The 18,523-nt window shown below is 36.2% G+C and overlaps 1 protein-coding gene across 1 annotated transcript in view; it reads right to left on the bottom strand.

Annotated features, from left to right (window-relative positions):
• The window catches only part of FCHO2 (FCH and mu domain containing endocytic adaptor 2), a 128,904-nt gene that overhangs the window by 45,829 nt on the left and 64,552 nt on the right, over positions 1-18,523 (bottom strand). Inside the window, exons 9-11 of the mRNA XM_030797619.1 lie at positions 9,582-9,626; positions 7,104-7,176; positions 3,028-3,052 (exon numbers count right to left, since the gene is read on the bottom strand). Coding sequence (XP_030653479.1) covers positions 3,028-3,052; positions 7,104-7,176; positions 9,582-9,626 — 143 coding nt within the window. The remainder of the gene's footprint in view (positions 1-3,027; positions 3,053-7,103; positions 7,177-9,581; positions 9,627-18,523) is intronic.

Genomic DNA, 18,523 nt, shown 5'->3' with positions numbered 1-18,523 from the left:
CTCAGGAAGCTGGAATGGGAGGAATGCTTGAGCCTGGGAGGTAGAGGCTGAAGTGAGCTATGATTGTGCCACTGCACTCCAGCCTGGGTGACTGTATTCGTCTGTTCTCACATTGCTATCAAGAACTATCTGAGACTGGGTACTTTATAAAGAAAAGAGGTTTAATCGGCTCACAGTCCTACAGGCTGTACAGGAAGCATGGCTAGGGAGGCCTCAGGAAACTACAATCATGGCGGAAGGCAAAGAGGAAGGAAGCACATCTTACATGGCCAGAGTAGGAGGAAGAGAGTGAAGGGGGAGATGCTACACACTTTCAAACAACAAGTGAGAACTACGAGAACAGCGAGGGGGAGATCTATCCCCTGACCCAATTGCCTCCCACCAATCCCTTCCTCCAACACTGGGGATTACAATTTGACAACAGATTTGGACAGGGACACAAATCCAAGTCACATCAGCCACAGAGCAAGACCCCATCTCAAAATAAAATAAGTAAAAACGAGTCTCCTTTCTCTACTGATCACTGTAATTCTTGGCCCCAAAGGTATCCACAAGTAAAGTGTCTTGCAACTCATTCTTCTAAAATAAAGATAACACATATACCCACATATTTATATTTTATTTTTAAAACAGCAATCGCTTAAAATATCATACTTGCTTTTATTAAGTTCTTTCCATATCAGCAGACACAGATCAACGCAGATCAACTTAATTCTTTATAATATCTATTACCCCACCAATTTATTTAACCAGTTCCCATTTTGATGGATGCTTTGGTGTTCCCAGTTTTTTGCTAATGTAAACAATGTTGAAATAAGTATCTATCTATCCCTCACTTTCTATATATGCATGAATCTTGATCAAGTGTGTGTCTGTGTGTGTACATGCATATATACACTAATACAATGTATGTGTGTGTGTGTGTGTGTGTGTGTGTAAAGTTTTGTTACTATAACTGTAACGTAAATTCCTAGCAGTGAGATGGCATGGTCAAAAATGAACTCACATTTCTTATTTGGGGCAATACTGCCAAACTATCCACAAGACAGACGGTATCAATTTACATTCCTACCAATAGTATGAGCGTATCAAAACCTTTGCTGGCCAGGAACAGTGGTTCACGCCTGTAATCCCAGCACTTTGGGAGACTGAAGCAGGAAAATGGCTTGAAGCCAGGAGTTCAAGAGCAGCCTGGGCAACACAACCCCAACTCTATCAAAAAAAAAAGTTTAAGAAATCAGCTGGGCATGGTGACATGTGCCTGTAGTCCCAGCTACATGGGAGGCTGAGGCAAGATGATCGCTTGAGCCCAGGAGTTCATGGTTACAGTGAGCTATGATCACACAACTGCACTCAAGCCTGAGCAACAGAGTGAGACCTTATTTCTAAATTAAAAAACAAAAAATTAAATTAAAAAGAAATTTGCCAATATAATTAGACACTAGAGTAAATTCATTCTAATTTCTATCAGAAGAACACCACTATCTTGAGCAATATTTATTATGGTTATCACTTTTATTTCTTTTTATGAAAATTGACCATTTTTATCCTATGCCCTTTTCCTACTAGGCACCCACTTACTTTTTGTATTGATTTGCATATAAACTTTATAAATAAAAGCAATTAGCCCCTGTCACACGTCTTGCAAAGATGCTCTGCCAGTTTGTCTCTGATGATTCAAATCCTTTTATAATGTATTTTTTCCAGTTTTATATATTTTTCATTTCTACACAGTCAAATTTATCAATCACGTCTTATTCAGTATTAGAATTTTGGATTCTTTTGTATTCTGGGTAAGTACTAAGTAAAGTTCAAAATTGGATAATATTGATCATTATAAAATAGTATCAATTAGTTACTGAATTAAAAATGTTTTACTTAAAGGGAATATATGTAAACTAAAACATGAAGTATTAAAGTTGTATTTAATTTTACATCATAAATTTAATGCTACAAATAATTCCGAAATAAAATGCATAAAAATAATGCAGAAATAAAATGAGTACTAAAGTTAATGCCAAACACATCTGCTGCTTTTCATTAATTAGTTAACCAAGGGTATCAAACAGAGTAACCAAGTGGTAAGGTAAACATTGTAACTCCAAAAATACACTGATGATTTTAACCCCATAACTCATTATAAGTCTATTTCTTATTTTTCATATAAATTTGTTAACAAATCATAATTGTATTTTAAAGCCAAAATATAAAACAAAATACTAACTTTATCTTAGTTAAGTAACATAAAACACAGTGTTTCACAAAATATTTTTAGTTATTTTGGTACACTATGATGCTGTAAAAGATCAAAATGTTTTTGGATCAAAGGAAACAATAGTTATGCAGGCAAGAACAATAACCAATGGACAGAGATTGTTTGAAACTCCTATACTTATCAACATGAACGGTATCTAATGAACAGTTTTGAAAAATATGTCTGTCTACACATTACTTAACAGCATTTGGTAAATGTACTCTCTCACTGTAACCAAAGGGAGCTCCATTTGATGTCTTCTTTAATTACACATAAAGAAATACATTTAATCAAGAAATATAAGCAACCCTTCTTTAAAATAAAACAAAAAGCACAGAAAAGTACTGACCATGGTTCTTGTTCCTGTTATTTCTAAAATGACAAGCTCTTAAATGAACTCAAATGCATGCACAATGTTGTATTTTAATAGAGCTAAGAATAAATGAGTAAGAACACCACATTTTAAAATAAAGTATACAGATTTGATTTCTGGCATGTTTCCCAAGAAAAAAACAGTATGATATGGCACCACTCCAATTTTAAAAGTAAAATGTCCACTCTTCAAAGGTGGTTAGAAATACTTTCTATTTAACAGGAAAGCATCTGGCAATGTAAATCCAAAAATGCATCTGTAAAATAATTTTAATAGTGAATTTACAATATGATGGTATTTTTCTTTGAAAGACTGGTAACAACTCAACTCAGATATGTTAGGTTTGTCTTAATGAAAATAACTAATCTAAATGGTTTACATCAAAGTTAAATCTACTTACCAGTGAATCTGCATCAGGACATTCCCTATTAAAACAAAATATCAGAAATAATAATTAGAATTATCTGCTAATTATGCTTGTTCGAAGTATTTACTTTGGTACTTAAACATAGCTTTTATTTAAACTCTACAAAAAATATTTAGAGAAATCAAACCACAAAGATTAAAACATACCAACTTATTTTAAAATTCAAAAAAGGCATTCTTACACCCATACCACCTGACAAAATAAAAAACAAACAGCTTACAAGTATTCCTTTTTTTCTGTCAGCTTACATCATGCTTTAAGAGCTTATAAATATTCAAAAACCTATTTTGAAAAGTAATTCTTTTCCATGAATATACTCACACATCAAGAAAGCTGTCAGTCCTACAAGGCTTTCTAATGGCTTTTCATTCAAGTAAAGCAAGTTAAAAAAATGCCCTTAAAGAAGAAAGCTTGACTTTAAAAAAAAGTCAGTATTAAGTAGGAAGTAGTCTGAAAACCTAAAACTACTGGAAAAAATACAATTTTTAAACACTTCAGTTTCATTTGAAGTACTTTCCATAACTTAGTAAATACAAAAGTCAAAGCCAGCTTTTTCCAAATATACTGCGTAGACTTCCAGTCGGATAACTTTCTTATGTAACGTAATATGTAGTTGAGAACTGAAATTCTATCACTTAACTGATAAACAAGTATTGAATTTGTATATACACTAGTGAAAAGTATTATTTAAAATGTAAAACTAAAACATAAAGAAGACCTAAATATGTACAAAGGACAGTGAGGTCATTAAAAATGAGGTTAGAAGAATTTCCATGTATGCACTCTAAAATAAATTCACAAACAAAAATTAAGAGCGCAGACTTAAAAGGTTTTTGGACCTTTGACTTGTGACAGTTAACGCACACAAAGCAGGCTAAGCATCCCTAATCCAAAAATCTGAAATCCAAAGTGCTCCAAAATCTGAGAGTTTTTGAACACTAACAGGATGCTCAAACAAAATGTTCATTGGAACATTCTGGCTTTGGGATTTTTGGTTTAGGAATGCTCAACTGGATGTATTCTGCAAATATTTCAAAATCCAAAAAAATCTGAACTCCAAAACACTTCTGGTCTCAAGCATTTCAAAGGATACGCAATGTGTGTCAAAATCTTATACAAACAGATAAACGCCATTTATCCAAATACTAAGCAAACACCAGAAGAATCTACAAAATTGAAGAATTTTCTTAAAGGAAAGTAGGATGAAACAGACTGAAAAAATTAAAAAGGAGGAAGATGACTACACTGCTCTTAATTCAAAATGAAGTACCAAAGAGACAGGGTAAATGCAAACCCCAGGTGACTTTCTTTCTTCTTTTTTTTTTTTCTTTTTTTCTCTGACACAGAGTCTCACTCTGTCACCCAGGCTAGATGGAGTTCAGTTGCATCATCTCGGCTCACTGCAACTTCGGCCTTCCAGGTTCAAGCAATTCTCCAGCCTCAGCCTCTCAAGTAGCTGGGATTACAGGTGTGTGCCACCACACCTGGCTAATTTTTGTATTTTTAGTAGAGATAGGGTTTCACAATGTTGGTCAGGCTGGTCTTGAACTCCTGACCTCAAGTAATCCACCCTCCTCGGCCTCCCAAAATGCTGGGTTTACAGGTGTGAGCCACCGGGCCTGGCCCCCCAGGTGACTTTCTATTCACTTAAAAGTCATTTAAAATTGCACATTTTGAAATACAGCTTCCTTACTGGTAGATGAGAAACATTATATTTTTCTAAACTTATGCATACTCTGAAGAAATGTTCCAGAAAAGGCATAATAATAATCCAATCCTTCTAGAGAATCAAATTAATCAAGATGTTAGAACATTCCTACTTTCTTCTTTTTTTAAAAAAGATGCAGTTTGAACATAAAAGGAAGTGTTGAAGTTCCAAAGAGTTTATTCTCTGGCTTTAAGCCAAAACACTCCAGTCACTGGGGTAAAGTACTTATCTGTTTGCCTTCACAGTGGTTTGTATGACACCTGCAGATGAAGCTCCAGGAAGAGGAAGCTCTGAAAAGGGCCTGTCTCCCACAATTACTAGCATCTCAAAAGCCTTCAGGCTATGAAGAGGCATGCCAAGAGCCTCTGGCATTTCAGGCAAAGTGAATTCTAACATTTTTCCTGCCAAGAAGTTTGAAAGAAGGTGATGATGGTACAGTGGTTTAAGCACTGGCTTTCTGCTCTAGTATTGCCATTGGTTAAAAAACAAAAACAAAAAACCACCCTAAGTGGCTTAATATCATATTGGGAAATTATTGATAAGGAAAACTATTTTAAAAACCTGGTTAAAAAATACTATAAGCTCCTTACATGAACAGTAATGAAACCCATACATTATAAAACTAATTTAAGGCCATGATTCTATACAATAAAGCCACTAACAGATGAACTAGATGTATTTTAAACATTTACTTACTAATCAATTGATCAGATTTCAGTATGTATTGCTAATATTATAAAAATAGATTAGGTTTCACCCCCTTAAAAATACACCCTTCATAAATGCTCAAGAAAGACATTTGCAGAAGATTTGATAACTATAGATATAGATGACTTTGCAATTGGTCTTGATTTGTTAACCAAATACTCCTTGGGAGAGGGGAAGAGACAGTCATTTAAAATGAAAGAAATTCTAGGAAACTCAAATAGAAATATAACTAGGTAGAAAGCAAGAATACCCAAAGCACAAACTGTTCTCATACGTTAAAAATATGAGTGCCCATCAAATATTAAATCTCATGAGAATTCCGTTGATTATGCTAGGGAGGCGGGGTTTTTAAACTAATTTTCAGTCAATGTTGGTGGGTCAACAAATCACTCAAGACTTTTGATTGGTGTCGCTTCAATCTAAATGGACCGAGTAATCATGGAAAGAAAGATTCCTTTAATTCTAGTTTGTCTCTGAATAATCACGGCTCAAAGATTCTTAACCCCAGGTATACATTAGGAATCAAAGGGGCTGCTTAAAACAAAAAAGAGCAAAAACTATGTTGAGGTTTCATGTTGAGAGAATCTGATTTAATTGATCTGAGGTGGGACCTGGCATAGGTATATTTATTTTAATTTCCCAGGTAGTTCTAATGTGTAGCCAAAGTAAAAAGCAAACAAAAACTTTAGTTAGCTAATCTAAACTCAATTTCTTACATGTTTATTATATATTCTTTGTATATTAATTTTTTATTTTTAAAAGAAGGTAAATCAGGCCGGGCGCGGTGGCTCAGGCCTGTAATCCCAGCACTTTGGGAAGCTGAGGCGGGTGGTTCACCTGAGGTCAGGAGTTCGTGACCAGCCTGGCCAGTATGGTGAAACCCTGTCTCTACTAAAAATACAAAAAATTAGCCAGATGTGGTGGTGGGCGCTGTAATTCCAGCTACTTGGGAGGCTGAGGCAGGAGGAGAATCGCTTGAACCTGGGAGGTAGAGAATGCAGTGAGCCAAGATCACTCCACTGCACTCCAGCCTGGGCAACAACAGTGAAACTCCATCTCAAAAAAAAAAAAAAAAAAAAAAAAAAGAAGGTAAATTAGACTTATAAGTGGACCAAATATTCCATCTAAAAATGATGACCTAGTATAAATGGTAAAATGTTAGGGCTTTTCTCTCCCCTATTTAACATTTTCCATCAATGTATGTATAGGTATCACTATGTGCTTATACACTTAGAATTGTCTAGAAGGATTTTCATCAAATAGTTGACCAGAGATTTTCTCTTAGGCATTAAGACTTTGATGAATTTTTAGTTTTCTTTGCACTATTAATTTTTTAAAATATGCATTTATCATTTTATAAAAATAAGGATATTTCAAAAATTTCCATTTCTAGACATTAAAGCTTTTGTCTATAATGTCTTCACATTTTAAAATAATTAGTAAGTTAATACTTTGATCTAAAACCAGAGGAACTGGCAAATGTATTTATTAATATTTAGAAAGGCTTGTTTTTCACACCTTACACATATACTTTTGAGTTATTTCCAAAATACTTTTTTCTTCCCAAATTCAAGTCTTATTCTTAATCACTTATAAAAACAAAAAGGATTTTGACAATATTTAAAATACTTACACAGATTCTGCATCTTTTTCCTTTTTAATGATTCCTGGCAAAGCAAACGTCTTTCTTTTCCTTGGTTTTATACCTTTAAAATAAATATATATTGTTACAGAAACATAAACGTTCCTGATAAACATATTAAATTTATAATTACATCTTGCATCCTCACACATAATTTGCTCATAACTGCTAATGCTAAATGTGGATGACAGAAGTAAAGTTATCAACCACTCAACCCTACTGGTTAGACTTTTCTTATGTTAATAAAACAGTCTATTATTTATCAAAAGATCATAGAACATTTACTTGATAAAATTTTCTTTTCTTTTCCTAAGCCTCCCTTAAGTCACCTTACACATAAGCATATGGAGATATCTTAAAACTTCAAAGAAAGGACATTATTCATTATACTAAATTTTGTTATAAATGTCAAATCATGTTATAAAGGTCAAATCATGTTTGCTTTTTAGAGGGCCACAAAATATAAATCTATTGTTTCAGATAAAAAGATGATACAGCAGACCCATTAGAAGTATAATATGGGGCCAGGTGCAGTGATGCATGCTTATAATCCCAGCACTTTGGAAGGCCAAGGCGGACAGATCACTTGAACTCAGAAGTTCAAGACCAGCCTAGGCAACATGGTGAAACCCTGTCTCTACAAAAAAAAAAATACAAAAGATTAGCTGGGTGTGGTGGTGCATGCCTGTGGTCTTAGCTACTCGGGAGGCTGGGGTGAGAGGACTGCTTGAGTCCAGGAGATGGAGGCTGCAATGAGCTGTGATCACACCACTGCACTCCACCCTGAGTGATGGAGTGAGACCCTACCTCAAAAATTAAAAAAAAAAAAAGAAAAAAAAAACAAAAAAACAGAAAACAACAACAAAAAAAAAGGAAGTAAGTTTACAATATGGCATTCTTGTGCCCATGTTGTCCCTAATACAAACAATGCTATAAATGGATTCTACCATAACCGAGGAGTACAGATTATCTTTGATTTTCCTAATAAGGCATCCTCTTCTTTTCTGACAAATTATTTTTAAAGGCCAGTCATGCTATTAACTTTTGATAGCATTCAGCACTTAAGGCCTGGTGTGGTGGATCTCGCCTATAATCCCAGCACTTTGGGAGGCCGAGGTGGGCAGATCACCTAAGGTCAGGAGTTTGAGACCAGCCTGACCAACATGGTGAAACCCCGTTTCTACTAAAAACACACAAAAAATTACCCGGGCTTAGTGGCGCATACCTGTAATCCTGGCTACTTGGGAGGCTAAGGGAGGAGAATCATCCAAACCAGAAGGCGGAGGTTGCAGTGAGCTGAGATCACGCCACTGCACTCCAGCCTGGGTGACGGAGCAAGACCCCGTCTCAAAAAAAAGAATTCAGCACTTAAAACTTAGGTGTTTACTCTGAGAATTGAGCAGTAGAGGCTGGGTGCAGTGGCTCACGCCTGTAATCCTAGAGCTTTGGAGGCTAAGGTGGATGGATCACTTGAGCTCAGGAGTTCAAGACCAGCCTAGCCAACATGGTGAAACCCTTTCTCTAAAAAAAATACAAAAGTTAGCTGAGTGTGATGGCATATACCTGTAGTCCCAGCTAATTTGGAGCTGAGGTGGGAGGATCGCTTGGATCTGGGAGGTCGAGGCTGCACTGAGCAGAGATCGTACCACTGTACTCCAGCCTGGGAAACAAGGTGAGACCCTGTCTCCCAAAAAATAAAAACAGAAGAGAGCAGTGGAGACCTTAGGTTTAAGCTAGCCCCTCATCTTACAGATGAGGAAATTCAAGAAGGGTTTTTGTTGTTGTTTTTGAGACAGGGTCTCACTCTGTCACCCAGGCTGGAGTGCAGTGGTACAATCACAGCTCACCACAGGCTCCTCCTCCCAGGCTCCAGCAATCCTTCCACCTCAGCCTTCCCAGTAGCTGGGACTACAGGTGCACACCACCACACCTGCTAATTTTAAAAGTTTTTTTTGTAGAGATGGGGGTCTCAGCAGGTTTCCCAGGCTGGTCTCGAACTCCTGGACTCAAGTAATCCTCCTGCCTCAGCCTCCCAAAGTGCTGAGATTACAAGCATGAGCCACTGTGCCCAGCCAAATGATGGTAATATTAACATTAATTAATGAAATGTTACCCACTGTACAATTAGCACTACACATTACAGAGATGAGTTTCATATTCATGACATTAGAAGGCTTAAACATGGATGTCAATGAAGAAAACTATTTCAATGTATATTTAAAAAACAAATGCATGTTATACTCAATCTTTAAAAATATATAATCTAACACACTAATATTATTTTGGGAAAATCTGTTATTTATTAAGCAACAAGTAGCATCTGCAGGCCTTCAAACTAATTTCAGATTTTTATAGCTTTCCATTCCATAGGTACGCTGACACCTAGGGATAGCAGTCCCTCCTTATTTGTTCAATGAACAGAAGATACTAGCTAGCTGCCATGTGCATTAACATAACTAATCAACTTACCTTCAACTGCACTAGCAGTGTCACATTCTTCAAATTCAATAAGGCCTGGAAAAAAAAAATTGAAAAACTTCCAGTAGAAAAAATCTATCAGGTAAATTTTAAAACTTTTTTTTTACATTTTAAATTTTTTATTCTACTTTTAATTGACAACGCATCTTTTTAATTGTTCTGCAATGGTTCTAGTTGTTACCTAATAGTTAATTCAAATATCAGTAATAAATTTTAAAAATCAAATAATTTTAACAGTGAAAAATAACTGAGACCAGCCCATTATGATCACAATAATTTACTGAAAACCAATTATATGTGATGCCACAGAACTAGAGACAAAAGAATATGCAGTTTCTGCTTTCAAGAAGCTGGCAGTACTGTTAATGAGAGGAAACAAGCATGGTAAAGGTGGTTGCTGAATCCTCGGTGGTGTTCATGGGAAGAACAGGGCTACCAAGATAGTAAATACTAGTAGAACATAAGCTTGGGACCTCATCTGTCCTGTTCATCACTGTATCTTCAATACTTAAAAAATGCCAGGTCAATAATAAGTTGGGTAAATAAGTAAATATTTATTGAATGAATAAATGAACTAATTACAGACTACTTAAGTGGTGACCTTGGGATTATAATCCAGATCTCTCTAACTGTATAGCAGGTCAAGGAATGTGAACTACAGCTTACAGGAAATAGTAAGAGTTTTCACGTAAGATCATACACATCCACCCACAAAGCGATCTTCAAGGACAATTAATTTAGCACTGCTATGAGAGATAGACTGTAGAAGAGGAGGATGATAAAGTGGAAGTCATTAGAAAACAATTAAAATAGCCCTGAAATGACTGACTGCTCAGACTAGCCTTAAATGCCATAAAATATGGCATACTTCATATATGTGAAATATCAAATTATTTGGCAGTAGAGAAAGTAGCAAAACATGAATTACTCTCCTAATGAAATATCCCAAAAGCTAAATATGAGACTAAAAAATTATCTCCCACTAAGTTGTCATTTAGTCCTTTTTATATATAAATTCATGAAAAGTCTAGCATTTTTTTGTGAAATAATTTTTAATTTATTAATGGTAACTGGTATAACTTGCTATATGAAGAAATTTTAAAATAGAGCTTGAAATACAGAGTAGATGATAGAGGATTTTGTTACTGGTTCTTCTGAGATGTGAAGCTTAACTATGTACAAATTCATGATCAGCATTATTACTGATCATTCCATTACAAAAGAAAGCCACCGATTAACAACAAAGATTTCTCTACAAATACGGAGATCTAAAAATATTGTCTTCATGTCCCTCTCCCTCCCCCTAAATCTAAGATTTATTTCTGTGTGGTTCTAGTTTCCATTCAAATAAAATAAATTAACACTTACTAATAAGCAGAATAAAACAGTCATAAAAGTAAGTTGATAAACAAGGTCCTAATCAATTATTAGTATGTTCCTTATTAGTACATTCTTCTAAATATAAACAAAGACTAAAAAAAAGTTTATCACTTCTATCCAAAAAAGCCTTAAAGAGTCAGAAAATGACCCAATTAAAAATTTAAGGACTTTATTCAAACCCATTCTGCAAATCTGGAAGCTGAGAAATCATTTAATAAAAGGGTACTGAGCTTGTTCTTAGAATCCCTTAGAGGCCTATCGTAACAATTTACAATGAGATAAGGGCAGGCTGAAAAATCAATAAGGGTAAAGAAATTGAGATGTGCAAATTAGCAACTTTTCACTTAGTATAAAAATTATGAATAACAAATCTCTACCTAAATTGCCAACAGCTTATTATATATTACTGGCTTTTCCAAGTACTAATAAAGCTTGAGAAAATATAATCATCTGTTGAGACGAGAAAGGGTTTACCAAAAAAAGGCAATCAGGCATGTGGTTAGTCAAAAATTCTCCTACAGCTTACACATCCACATAATTTCTACCCATTAACTATTTACAGAATCTCTAATGCTCAGGCCACACGCTTACTCTAGAGAATAGAAAAAAGTAAATACCACAAAAACAAAACACCAATGCCAAATTGCCTTGTTTACAAATACTAAATATATATTATCTAGAAGGACTTTTACATCATCATCTTAGCAAATATGGTACACACAGAAAAAAAGATTTGTAAAATCTTTGGATGACTTCATATACGTGAAAATAGTAAAGACATCCCTTAACTCTATAAAATCAGTCCCTTTAAACAAAATTCTCCTTTTTGTTCTCACAAAACTCTTTTCCTATAGTAAACATATCTTGATTTCTCTTATCTTTTCTAAACAGCCTCTTAAAATCCATTTGAAATAGAAAAATGTCCAAAAAAAAGAAAAAAACATTTTGAAATAGAGAAGATGCCAAATCACTTCAAATCAAAAAATATATATTAAAAATTTTAAATTGAGTACCATCCACACAAACTTTCCTATTAAAGACAGAAATAATGATTTCTGGCATAATAAAACTAAATACTACCTTTTTAAAAAAACCATTAAATCATGCATGAACAAGATTTTCTTTTACAAATGGCATATGCTCCACATGCTGCTTCACATGGCAAGGCTTTGCGTGCCTGGCTCAGTGCCAGTTGACAACTCAGCTGGATATCAATGCACATTCTGACCCCCCTTGCAGCATGTCACTTCTGAACTGTTTCACAAGTGGAAAGTTTATTCAGCATCTCCTTCAAATGCAGTCCACTGCCCATCATTCTGCTATTTAATCATAAGACAAGTTATTTTTTTTGACAGTACTAAAGCCAGAGTGAGAGTCTTAATGAATAGTTTGCTACAACTGGAATTTCAACTGTTTTAGACTCAATTAATTCTTTTGTCAAAATAAATAACTGCTCTTAGCACTTAAATTTTATGTTGGGTCACAAGGGCAATTTAGTTTGTATAAAAGCAAATAAAACCATTTTGGCTCTGTCTCCTGATGCTCTTTTACACATTATTTTAAAACACCACTATGAGTTCAATTAAACTCATGGAACAGAAGAACAACTCTAAGAGGTCAATGATTCAAAGCAAGACAATTCTTAAATATGATGCTTTAATCATCAGGTAGGAATAAATAAATGCTATTAAAAAAAGCCATCAACCTAAAGAATCCATTCAAACCTAATTTGGATTAAAACTTTGAAAAGATGTTACAAGAAGAAACGCAACTTACTTAACAGTAATCTTTGATCACCACAAATGTTTTGTGGACTGAGGAAGAGTATAAAATATGTGAAATATTTAATTAATAATCCCTGTTGCTTCGGAGTCAATCCTAAATCTCAGGCCATCAACAGGACAAGTTTTTAACATTAGTTAAAAACTGCCCTCAAAACTCAAATAGTAAGTCTGGGCTATTCAAATCAAGCATATTTCTGCTTCTAATCAGAGCTAAACACAAACAAACACTCTCAGACATACACTAAAGTTTAATAAAAGGAATGATGATAATGAAGGGGTGTGTGTGTGTGTGCATGAGCAAGGAGAGGGTTGTGACTCATAACAATGGAAATCAATGACTACATTTTCAAGCTTGCTCCTGGGCCTGTGGAATGCAACACAGTCACATTCCCAGATGCCTGGGATGATGGGCCAGGCAAGCTAACACAAAAAAGAGAATCACACTCCAGTTTGTGGTGATATGCACAGGGTACAGAGGCTCAAATTCTAATTTTGATACTCTTTTTGAACTAGATGCTCTTTTTGAACCTAGGTTGTATCATTTATAAAAGGTAAATGATAACAAATATAGCATTTGCTTTCTCTCTCTCTCCACATAGCCTTATACAATTTTTTTCTTTTGCTAAACCATTTGAAAGTTGCAGACATCAATGACACTTCACTTCAGGAGTACGTGTTTTAACAAAGGACTTGCTGAATCAATTTCGTCAATTCAGTGGTTCCAAAACTCATGAGAGACTCCTGGCGCAATGCTTCTAAACTATATTATGTATGAGAATCACCTGGAGAACTTGTTAAACCACAGACTACCGGGCTCCACTCCCACAGTGTTCTGTTCAGAAGGTCTAGGGTGGAGCTCAAATATTTGCATTTTTAACAAATTCCCAGGTGATGCCACTGGTCCTGGAATCACATTTTGAGAAATACAGTCCTAGTAGACTCTGTGGCCACTGCTAGATATTTAATTAGTCTAGACAGTGCTTCTCCAATTATACTGTGCATACAAAGCCCAAAGCCTCTTGGGATCTTATTAAAATACAGATTCTGATTCAGTAGGACTGGGATAGGATTTGAGATTCTCCATTTATAACTAGCACTCATGTAGTGTGATACTATAGGTTCTCAACAATGGCTGCAAGTTACAATCAGCTGAGGAGTTTTAAAATATAGTGGTACCCACCCTGCAGCAATGAAATCAGTTTCTTGGCTGGGCATGGTGGCTCACGCCTGTAATCCCAGCACTGTGAAAGGCCGAGGCAGGCGGATCACCTGAGGTCAGGAGTCCAACGCCAGCCCGGCCAACATGGTGAAAACCCGTCTCTACTAAAAATACAAAAATCAGCTGGGCATGGTGGAGGACCCCCGTAATCCCAGCTACTTGGGAGACTGAGGCAAGACAATCACTTGAACCCAGGAGGCAGAGGTTGCAGTGAGCCAAGATCATGTCACTGCACTCCAGCTTGGGTGACAGGGCAAGACTCTGTCTCAAAAAAAAAAAAAAACAGAAAGAAAAGAAATCAATTTCTGTACACAGAAAAATGCAAAGAAAAAATCTCCAAAAATAATTCTTGTATGTACCTGATATGGTTTGGATGTCTGTACCCTCCAAATCGCATGTGGAAATGTGATTCCCACATGGGAGGTGGGGCTTAATGGAAGATGACTGGATCATGCAGGAGGATCTTTCATGAATGGCTTAGCATCATCCCCTTGGTAATAAGTGAGTCTTGCTAAGTCATTTCACACAAGATCTGGTTGTTTAAGAGTGTCTGGGACCTCCCCCGTCTCTCTCATGTTCCTACTATTGCCATGTGACATGCTGGCTCTCTGTTGCCTTCCACTATGATTTTAAGTTTCCTAAGGTCTCGCCAGAAGCAGATGCCAGCACCATGCTTCCTATAAAGCCTGCAGAACCATGCGCCAAGTTAAGTATCTTTTCTTTATAAATGACCTAGCCTCAGGTATTTCTTTATAGCAACACTAGAATGGAGGAATACAGAACCCAAGGCTTGAAAACTGAGGAAAATTTATAAACTATAGTCTTAAATCAAAGAAATAGGTTTTTAACCACAGGTTTCAGTCACTGTGAAACATTCCAAAATTTTATCTAGTTCTCCAAACACAGAATCTTAGTACTGAAATATAATCTCCTCTTACATCCACATTTTGACAGTGTCCCCACACTCATAAGGTTGAGTCATGTTTTCATCTTCCATGATCCTGATAAAACCCTTGTTTCTACTTTCAATTATAGTACTTATGTCTATAAGCATTCTCCATGTTAGTTCCAACTATATCCTTTCAGTTACTCACGCCAAAACCCTTAAAATGATTCTTCCCAACTGCTTTTTAAACAGATTTGCTGAGGTATAATTAACACATGATAAACTACATCTACTTAAATTGTACAGTTTAATGAATTTTGACACGTGTAACATTTGTGAGTTTACTACCACAATAAGATAACATATATAATTATCACCTCATGCTCCTTTGTAACCCATTCCACCCTTCCCAAGGCAATCACTGATCTGCTTTCTGTCACTATAAATTAGTGTACATTTTCTAGAAAGTTATATAAATAGAATCATATAATATGGGCTGGGCACATTGGCTCCACCTGTAATCCTAGCACTTTGGAAGGCCGAGGCGGGTGGATCACGAGGTCCGGAGTTCGAGACCAGCCTGGCCAATAAGGTGAAACCCCGTCTCCACTAGAAATACAAAAACTAAATGGGCGTAGTGGTGCGGGCCTGTAGTCCCAGCTGTTTGAGAGGCTGAAGCAGGAGAATCACTTGAACCTGGGAGGTGGAAGTTGCAGTGAGCCAAGATCATGCCACTGCACTCCAGCCTGGGTGACACAGTGAGACTCTCTCAAAAAAAAAAGAAAAAGAATACATGTAATATGTATTCTTATTTTGGTCTGGCTTCTTTCACTCAGCAAAATTACTTTGAGATTCATCCATGTAATTGCATGTATCAGTAGTTTATTAATTGTTATTGTTGAGTAGTACTTCACTGCATGGACATACTACAATTTGTTTATCCATTCATCTGTTAATGGACATTTGGGTTGTTTACAGTTCGGAGCTACTACAAATAAAACTGCCATGAACATTCATATGCAAGTCTTTGCACATATATTTCCTTTTCTCTTGGGTAAATGCCTAGGGGTAGAACAACTGGATCATATGGTAAATGTATGCTTAAATTTCTAAGAAGCTGCCAAGGTATTTTCCAGAGTGGTTGCACCATTTTATATTTTCACCAGCAGTCTTTGTGAGTTTCAGTTCTTCCACATCCTTGATAGCATTTGGTATACTCAGTCTTTTTTTCTTTTTCCCAGATGGCGTCTCGCCCTGTCACCCAGGCTGGAGTGCTGTGGTACAATCTCAGCTCACAGCAACCTCTCTGCCTCCTGGGCTCAAGCCATACTCCCTGTTCAGCCTCCCAAGTAGCTAAGACTACAGGTGCACAACACCATGCCTAATTTTTGTATTTTTTTTTGTAGATAATGGAGTTTCATCATGTTGCCCAGGCTGGTCTCGAATTCCTGGGCTCAAGGAATCCACACATCTTGGCCTCCCAAGGTGCTGGGATTACAGGTGTGAGCCAGCATGCCTGGCTGGTATAGTCAGCCTTTCAAATTTTTATCACTCTAATAAGTGTCTACTGCTATTTTTATTGTGGTTTTAATCTGTATTTCCCTAATTACTAATGGGGTATCTTTTCATGTGCTTACTTGACATTCATAGATATATATATTTTTAGGAAGTGTCCAAATCTTTTGGTCACATTTTGTATTAACATGTATACAAAATTTTGAAATAAATTTTAAATTCTTTATTCAAACATTTATTTTTTCCTGTATGGATTAATGGCTATTTATTTTATTCTTTGTGTTATGATCTAATATATTCATTACTTATTACTTGCTCAAGTAATTCCAGCTTTGGCCATTGGGAACTCTTTTCAGGTTATCACCTGTGTCCTTCTAAACTACAAAACTTCAACTAAAGGAATAGAAAAATTTTTAAAAATCTTTGTGACCTTGGATTAGACAAAGATTTCTTGTATTTGACACAAAAGCATAACACATAAAAAACCAAAATTTGGTAAATTGCACTTCATCAAAATTAACTTTTGCTCTTCAAAAACACCAGAAACAAAAAAAAAAAAAGAACAAGCCACAGACTGGGAGAAAATAGTCACTATACGTATATATATAAATGGAAACCTGCTGAACTTTTATGAATTATAAACAGCATAAAGTAAAATTACCAAAATGACTGTAAAATAGAAAACATTGAAAATACAGATTTTACTCTCTTTTAGCAACCGAATTACCTGAGAGTGGTTGGGTTACAAGGGCAATGTCAACGGAATATAAAAAGATATCCAAAATTAGAAAACACCTGTTTATTCATGATCCTTTCAGACCACAGGTGCCTTAATATTCAAAGCATCCTCTTACAGTGACTCAAATTCCAGAGGAACCAGCCATTACTACAAAAAAAAAAAAAAAAAAAAAAAACAATGACAGGCCAGGTGCACTGGTTCACGCCTGTAATCCCAGCACTTTGGGAGGCTGAGGCAGGTGGACTGCTTCAGGCCAAGAGTTCAAGACCATCCTAGCCAACATGGTGAAACTATGTCTCTACTAAAAATACAAAAATTAGCCAGGCACGGTGATGCACGCCTGTAAGCCCAGCTGCTTGGGAGGCTGAGGCATGAGAACTGCTTGAACCCGGGAGGTGGAGGTTGCAGTGAGCCTGAGATCATGCCACTGCACTCTAGACTGGGCAACAGAATGAGACTCTGTCTCAAAAAAAGCAAAACAAACAAAAAGGAAATGACAAGAAGTGTCAGTACATATAATAAGTAATATAACATTATCGTAATGAGTAAGAAAAAAATTTGTAATGCTCTCAGTTTGACTTACATAAAAGAACTGAAAACATAAACTGACAGGTTGTATCTTTCAACACATAACTGACTAAAAATAAAATTGGTGTCATTTTGCAGCATCAGAGAAATAAGTTAACTTATGTATACTTTTTTTTTTTTTTTTTTTTTTGAGACAGAATCTTGCTCTTGTCATCCAGGCTGAAGCGCAATGATGCAATCTCGGCTCACTGCAACCTCCACCTCCCGGGTTCAAGCAATTCTCCTGCCTCAGCCTCCCGAGTAGCTGGGATTACAGGCGCCCACCATCACACCCAGCTAACTTTTATATTTTTAGTAGAGACAGGGTTTCACCACGTTGGCCAGGCTGGTCTCGAACTCCTGACCTCAGGTGTTCCAGGTGATCCACCCACCTTGGCCTCCCAAAGTCCTGGGATTACAGGTGTGAGCCACTGCACTCGGCCTCTTTTCTTCTTAAATTACCCTGGATTATTGCAACAGTCATGCAGTGGTCTCTCTACCTCGATCCTTGCCTTTTTCCGCAGGCGTTCTCAATGGAGTAGTTAGAGTTCAGTCGCCTCGGCCTCAGAAAGTGCTGGGATTACAGGCATAAGCCACCATGTCCAGCTATGTATACAAATTTTTAAAAGAATTGGATCTTTTGTTTTCTTTTAAAGATCTCTATCCCACAGAACTAAAGCTAGTTTAGGGTGGAACTCATCCACCAGAGGGGGTCCTTACAAAGAGGAGAAATAAAGTGTTAACAGAAATCAATAGTATAAAACGACTGAAGGTTAGAATATACTTTACAAAACAAAATCCTTTAAGTCCATAAATTCCACACAATCACATGCAAAATTTTGT

This window comes from Nomascus leucogenys, chromosome 18, assembly GCF_006542625.1.
Source record: "Nomascus leucogenys isolate Asia chromosome 18, Asia_NLE_v1, whole genome shotgun sequence".
In the NCBI taxonomy this organism is placed as follows: Eukaryota; Metazoa; Chordata; class Mammalia; order Primates; family Hylobatidae; genus Nomascus; species Nomascus leucogenys.
The sequence above is the reverse complement of the archived record's forward strand: the minus strand, read 5'-3'. Positions and strand labels throughout refer to the sequence as shown.